This window comes from Gobius niger, assembly GCF_951799975.1.
Source record: "Gobius niger genome assembly, chromosome: 10".
NCBI lineage: Eukaryota > Metazoa > Chordata > Actinopteri > Gobiiformes > Gobiidae > Gobius > Gobius niger.
In genome coordinates, this window is record NC_136861.1 from 9450889 (window position 1) to 9458827 (window position 7939).

At 39.8% G+C, this 7939-nt stretch overlaps 1 protein-coding gene across 4 annotated transcripts in view; it reads left to right on the forward strand.

Annotated features, from left to right (window-relative positions):
• Positions 1-7939, forward strand: part of LOC306968938 (RNA binding protein fox-1 homolog 3-like) — a 1481628-nt gene that overhangs the window by 1462499 nt on the left and 11190 nt on the right. For 3 of the 4 annotated variants that reach the window (XM_079564526.1, XM_079564524.1, XM_079564527.1), the window contains one exon: positions 7843-7938. The exons of the other annotated variant lie outside the window; for it this stretch is intronic. In XM_079564526.1, coding sequence (XP_079420652.1) covers positions 7843-7887 — 45 coding nt within the window. In that variant the 3' untranslated portion in view covers positions 7888-7938. Of the gene's footprint in view, positions 1-7842; position 7939 lie in introns of those variants that run through there. 4 annotated transcript variants of the gene reach the window in all.

Sequence of the window (7939 nt, forward strand, 5' to 3'; positions counted from 1 at the left end):
TTTGGGTTGGAGAATGCAGTTTTGAGTTCGGGAAATTCGGGAAATTACCATGGAGATCCGCCATCTTTACAGCTGTTAGCATACATTTCCATTGGCTAACATTAGCTAAAAATAGTATAAAAAGTGGAGAAAATAGCTGTGGAACGACTCGGTTAGCTGCTGAGTTCCTGCTGGTAAATACATCTTCACTGTGGTGTCCAAATGTTTTAATGTCAATAATGTCAATAACCAGTATTTTAAGTTTTAAAACCTCCATTAGTTTACAATTGCTGCTAATCCCACAATGCTTAGCGATATGACATCACATTCCCAAACTCTAGATACAGACGGCAACGTGTTATACAAGGGGGCGTGGCCTAGCCATGAGAGTCACAATTTTTTGCTGTTTTCTGGTGGACTATAAACATATTTATCACACACCAATAGAGTTAAGCCAATATTGGCTCCATGTGGATGGTTTTTTCACAGCAAATTGTTCAGTAGAAGCGAAAAACAGCACCCGTTAGCTCACGTAGCATAAAGCTAACGTTAGCTTTGCTAGATTTCTGGTTAGCATTGCCTGTTTTTCAAGTATTTATGGGCTGTTGAACCACTTGCTCCTCTCCATTTCTGTATCTTTATTTACTAGAAAAATATATTCATAATTCAGCATCTTAACCCACCTTCACAAGCTATTTTTCTCCAGTTATTATCCAGGTATCCAGGCATTACCCAAATCTAAATTAAAAAAGTGCCAAAATAGCGACAAAAATGAGACGTAAATGAGGATGAAAACGCAACAAAAACGTGCCATAAAAGCGTCAAAATAGTGACAACAAAGTAACAAAATGCGACAAAAAAATATCAAAAACACTATGACAACACATGGTAACACAAGGCCTGTGGGCTGTAAGAGGTTTTTAGACTTGGGTAAAGCCGAACTGGTGAAAATGCACTTGGTCAAGGCGCCGATTTAGAGGCTATAGTATGTTTTCCCCCTCTGACTGCTTCGAACATGACCATATATGGGCGATCCCAAACATGCCGTCTGTATCTATGGGATTAAAACTTGAAAATCTATACGCTGTTGTTCTGAGTTCATAAATGACCCGGTCCACTTTTAGTAAGAATCCCGATTGAAGGACATGAAGTGAGGAAGGGTTTTAATCTGCCAAAACAGCCATCGAGTCATTAATATTTTAATAGCTGCAGTTAACTTCATTTCACACACTGAACAAATGAGACTTGCACAGTTTTAGCTTTCAATTAACAGCCTTTAATGCATCTCGCAGTTTGTTAGCAAATGAAAACTTAACGTTGAAAGTAGATGCTATAAAGAGCATCTGGTGTGTAAAGGTGAGTAACTCTGACGGCAATGACAAACTGGACTTTGAGGCGCACACACATGCAAACCTCATCAAATACAAACTCTTGCATGGGAAAAAAAAATTGTCATGACTTTTTTTGGACTGAAAATGCATTTTTTTCTGTGGTGTTTTTTGGAACATAAAGTTTTGCATCTTACCATAGACACATGAAGAATACTGGACCAATGAAATCGAACACAAGAAAGATAATGTGTCACATGCGAACCAGAATCAAAGCTATATCAGTTATTAATGAAGAGCTTAACTTTAAAAAGCAGTGGTTCTCAATCTAAAATGTACAGCATTTGGCATTTTCAGTGCTATATAGACTAGATCGAGATCAGTCTTAAAGGAGCAGGCCACCGTTTTTCCATACTGAGATATGTTCTTACCTGAGCTTAGACGAGTTGATGTGTACCTGTCTGGTCTTTGTGTGTGACTGAGCGCACGTACAAAGATCAAAGATGTTGTTAGCATTTAGCCTCTCCTCCTGTTCCTCTATGGCACATGTGTCAAGGTCAAGGCCACATGCGGCCCACAAGATCATTTAATGTGGCCCTTTGAGGAGCATGAATTCCTGAGCATGTAAAAAAAAGGAAGTCTCGAGCCCATTCCTGTGCGGAGTTAGAAATAACCAGTTTGCTCACTCCAGCCACTAGGGGGCAGCTTAAATTTAAAGAAGGAAAAAATTCCACACATGTCCAGCAGAGGGCACTGCTGTTAATGTTTGTTTTTAGCTAGCTTTTGCAGCATCAAAGAGATCAGGATATAAACAGCACATTATAGCCACGTGGTAAATGTTCAGTCTGCCCCAGGGCAGCTGTGGCTACAATAGTAACTTACCGCCATCGAATGTGGGGTGAATGAATAATGCCTTTATGTAGCACTTTGAGAAACATGTGACACAGGCTGATTAAGTGCAATAAGCGTAAGGCCACAATATATGCGGCCCGCGACCCACCATGGCGGCTGAATTTCGTCCCTCGACCCAAACGACTTCGACACCCCTGCTCTACGGGGCCACACGGGGGTGAAGTAGGAAGCCACCAAGCTCTTCCACGTTTCCACATTGAAATACGGTTAAGTGTGTACTTACACAATCCAAGTATAGTCGCACAAAATTAAACATGTCGATTTTCTAAGTGGGTAAAAAGGGGTACTACTCTTTGGCCCCATAGACTAGAGGAGGAGAGGCTAAATGCTAACAACATCTTTGGTCGTTTTGCGTGACTGAGCGCACACACAGTGACCAGGCAGGTACGCATCAACTCATCTAAACTCAGGTAAGAACATATCTCAGTCTGTAAAAACGGTGGCCTGTTGCTTTAACCAGGACTAAAATGTGACTAAACCAGGGTTAAATCATGACTTCAGTGTGAATAAATTATAGGACAAGCCTCGACATTAAGGAGAAGTGAAGAACCAAGTGAGAACTAAAAAAAAGAAGAGATGGCAGTCCGGTGTGTCTTCAGCATATGTTTTGAATGGGAACTTCTTGCATGTCCACTATTCTTCTACTGTCTGTGCATCTGCGTTAACATCTTACAGCATTGTGTTTCTCCGACATGACGCCACTCACACGTGACGCTTTTATTTTGACGCCTCCAATCACACACACACACACACGAAACCCAACCAACGACTTTGAAAGGGATGGAGTTGAATTGTTAATGTTTGTTTTTAGCTAGCTTTTGCAGCATCAAAGATGAAAACGAAAAAAAACTAAAATGAACAAAATAACTTAACGCAAAGGGTTTGATTTTTTCTTCTTTTTTTAAAAAGCAATGAAGAGAATTTGTGTTTGGTTTTGTTTGAAGAAGGGACCAGGCCAAAAGCTGGAGATTAAGGGCGATCAAACGCATGCAGCAGTGTGCCGCGGGACAGAGGAGAGAGAGAGAGCCGTTAGCTTGTTCTCAGGCCGCCTCTCTGCTTTTTATTTTTTTTATTTTTTGAGAAATGACTCAAATTTACCATTCCGGCATGCATGCGATTTTTCAACAGCATAAAAAATACATACAGTTCCCCGGTGCAGCTGCTAGCTAAAAGCTTTCATTAATTAAGACATTTGTTTTCCTCTTCATTTACCTAATTAAAAATGTGCTTGAATGTTTTTTACTTTTTTTTATTTTTCTCCCGCCAAATTTCCTTCCACTTTCTCCGACGCAGTGATAATAATCGTAAACAAAGACAGATCGCGCGGAGATAAAAGCGCCCGTTTAAACGATGTTTGCTGAAAACGCTGGTGTGTGTGTTGGGAGCAGAGGAGCTAAAGTCGGCCTCGGGGACGAGTCTGGGTTTTCATACAAAGCGAGGACTGAACAAACATGCAGGAGTCGAAATTAGGCTCATACGCTGTGCCACGTTCACCTTCTCTCCACCCTTTCTTTTTACTTTATGCTTCCTGCTTCCAGAGGCGAACAGAAGTCACAATCGCTTCATTTAATTTCACTTCATGAGGCCCGTCATATTTTACATACACAACAGAAATATCTTATAAGTTTACTCATGAGTCGTAGTATCTGTAATTTGGGGAGTACAGCAGTAATTGCAGTACAAGTATATAGCAGAGAAGCGAGAAAACTGCTTATGATCAGTCAAAGTAAATTATGTAGCATCAAATCTACCTGTAAAACCTGTAAAAGGACAAGAATTTATACAATCTAGACATGATAACTAAATGCAAACTAGTCATAGATGATAAGGACAGGGCTGCAGGATATAAGAACAAAAATAGTAGTATTCGATATTGCAATCCTACTATGGTAATGTTTTACTTGAACGTTTCAACAGCTAACAAACATTGTGTCCAACAAGGCTTGGAAAAAAAAAGGTTACACTTTATTTTACACTATGGTGATACTATGGTGGTATAAGCCTACCTGTGTCTGTAATAACTTGAACCTATGCACAAATATGTGCATGGAATAACCTGTATTAGTACTTTGTGAGGGTGAGACTTATGTCTTATTACATTATGTACCTACAAACTATGCATATTATTCCATTGTGTATAACCCATAGGTACAAGTTACTACACATGGTTAAAGAGCACATTGAATTGTACTAAATTTAGTTACAATGTATCAAGGGTGGTGTAAAACAAAGTCAGGACCTAAACTGGTACAAATTTTGAAAAATTGTAGCTTAAACTTTTAAGTTTCCCAAGGGCTTTTGTGCTAGGCTGTGCTAGACAAAAAGGTACCGCTTAATATTAAGGTGTGTTCGTTAAGTATTAATATGCATTAATAATGTGCTTGTAAAGTATTGACACACTGTGTATTATACTTTTATTTGTTAACATATTAATAGGCCATGAATAATAATAATAATTAACCTAACCCTGCCCTTAACTCTAACCTACTTAATGCTTAATAAGCATTAAGTATTAATGCTTATTAATACTTAATGTGAACACCTTCATCAAAAGCGATACCAAATTTTTTAATATATATATAATAACTACACCATAATTAGCCCCTATAAATGATAAGTAAACAACTTAATTCATCATAAACTTGTCATTACTTAAGTGTGACTAACAATAAATAAGTTCTTGAGAATGAATAAGTCAAGTGTGTGAAGAACTATTCATTATGAGTCAGGCATTAACTGTAGTTGTTAAGTCTTTTCCTCCAGTAACATGTTCCAGCCATGTCCTAATGTGTAGAATGTGTAGAATGGACATTCTACTGCCTCTAAAATCCTTCACTGTCACTCAAAAAGGTGTTTCTTCAGGTCCAAAGTGCCGTCATGCACAAAACCTGAGGTGGCAGTAGTGAGCATAAAATGGCCAACTTGCATCTAGTCTCTTTAAGTATGTGAAGAACTATTAATTATGAGTTAGGCATTAACTGTGGTTGTTAAGTAGTTATGAAATGTTTGTCACACTTAAAGGGACTAGATGGAAGTTGCCATTTTTTTAACTCGCCACTGCCACCTCAGGCCTTATGCAGAACTGCGGTCTCTATGTTGATGCAAGTGTTTATTTTGAGTGACAGTGCAAGGGCATGTAGGGGGTGGAAAATACATTATTTTAACATTTTTAAATTCCATGTAGTCCCTTTAACTAATTAATTGCTCATCATTTATGTATGTAGTTATTATAAAGTGTTGTATAAAGCCACCTCTGTGATATTGAGAGATATTGTGGCTTCTTCCAATTTGGATATTGGACCTAATACTGTGGAAACACCACATTTTGTGACATATTAAGCAGCCCTACTGTAAGATATATGTAAGACGCTAGGTATTTTTGACCAGCTTCACACATTCCCTCATTTTGCAGAGCAGAATAGCTCCTTTGTTGAGCTCACAGCCCACACATTTCCAAAAGTGGCCAATAGAAGCTCAGACAATCCAGCGTTTTTCTTCCTCCATTCCTCTTTCATTTCTTTCTTTCCGCTCTTCCTTCCTTCCATCCTCATCCTTATCTTTCCTGTCTAATATATTCCTCCCCTTGAGGTCCTCAGTGTGATACCAGTCCAAGCGCGAGAAAGCGAGTGTGTGTCGAACAAATGTCTGGGCCCCTGGGAGCCCCCGCACATCTCGCCTTTAATTCTTTAATCATATTTGATTAATAGTCCTCCAGTAGCGGCAGACAAGTCATTTTTGCATTTAAAAGCTATACTATAATTAGTTCCTCTGAGGTTGAGGGTGGAACTTCTCATTTTCACTCAGATGAAAAGTTTCTGCAGGGGCCAGCTCCCCGAAATTAGGCAAAATTAGCCTTTGAAGACATCTCGCAGGCCTCTAAGACTTGATCCGAGCCAGGGACTTACCGGCTGTGTGCGTGTGCATGTGCAGGTGTGCATGCTTAGGCTCACTTGCATGCTTTTTACACCAACTTCTCTCTATATATCTATGTGTGTGACTGCCCTAGATATCCACGCATGGTGCTAAATTTGCGCTGGTTTGGCCTCTTCAGAAAAAGGTGGCGCACTTGAAAGGGAGCTGTGATTTAACTTCTCCCCCCACCCCCCCTCCCATTCTCCGATCGGTCGGCTCGGCTTCTGTCTGGTTGTGCTATTGTTACGCGGCCTGTGCCTGAGAAAAAGTTAAAAAAAAAAAGAAAAGAAAGAGGAATGAAAGCAAAGCACTACAGCCCCTCAGTCTGTCGCTGCCGCCGCCGCAGAGTCAAACGCAGCAGAGCGTAGAGAGAGATCAGACCATGGGAGGAGCGACCTGTGTATGGAGTGACAAGAGTGACCAGAAATATAAATGACCAAAAAGCTCTGAAGTTGGACTTCACGTCTTGGATCAAAGGGTAATTTAATGCCAGTAGAGAAATGTGCCCTCTATTATTTATCATAATCATCCTTCAAAGCCAAACCTATGTCCATGTCTTAAGCTAGACTCATAATCAAGACTATCCAGCCCGGGGATTATCTTATTGTGCATGTTTTGGGCAGGTTGTTGACCCACAGGACCAATAGAAAATGACAAATAAATATGGGGAGACCATACAAACTATTATGCCACAGTCTTTTTGGCCTATAGTATAGTGCAAAGGAGCAACCAAATGCACTACTTTTTGCATAGTGTTGCCCCAAAATCTGATTTTCAGTTCCACAACAGGGTCAATATTAATCAATTAACGCTTTATTTCTATAGCACATTTTAAAACTGCGACTACTATTGACCAAGCTTAGTTTTAGGAACAATGTACAATGTACATTAACCTCATAAAAGAGAGATGCATTGTACTAAAGTGCAGAACATGCTAATTCATACTAAAGTACATTAAAGGGACTATACAGAGTTTAAAAATGTCAAAATTATGTATTTCCTCCCCTTACATGTTCCAGCCATGTCCTAATGTGTAGAATGAGCCCAGACCTGTTCACTCAAACTCACTCCAAAAGTTGTTACTTCGGGTCCGAAGTGCCGTCATGCACGAGCTTAATATAGAGACTGCAGTTACAAGTATGACCTGAGGTGGCAGTAGTGAGTATAAAATGTCCAAATTAGATGCAATTTGCTATTGCAATAGCAAAGTACCATAGCAATATGGAGATTTTTTTGTAGAAATATAATTGTGACAACACTGGCAAAGTTGGTCCCGGGTTAGGTGGTCAGCAATTGGTGTTGTTGAAGACTCTCTAACCAAATTTGACACATAGGGTTGGTTTATGCGAGGAAATGACATCAGAGACTTCTAAATCCAAATCATTGTGCAACTTGTTCTCTGCGGCAACCCCGAAAGAAAAACAAGTCACCTAACTACCTAAATGTAGTTAGGTAGTTCACTAAACAAGTCCCAGAGCACTCTTGCCTCCATACGTAAGACAGAAAGCTACAGAATAAAAGCGGTTTTAACTCCTGGCGACCTGAACACACACTCAGTTTAAAAGTTCGACCTGGATAAAGGATCAAACTATAAGTCGGGAAACCGCCTTATAGTCACAAAACCCGAAAGCGGAAGGAAATTTGGCCGAGAGAAAGACGCACTCTTGAGCTGAATACTGATTGGTACTTTTTTTCATCTTTGATGTTGCAGGCTAGCCTTTACAGAGGAGGGTACAGTCGCTTCACTCCCTACTAAAAGAAACCGCAAACAAACAGACAAAGAGACTCATCCCAAACTTAAACAAAAC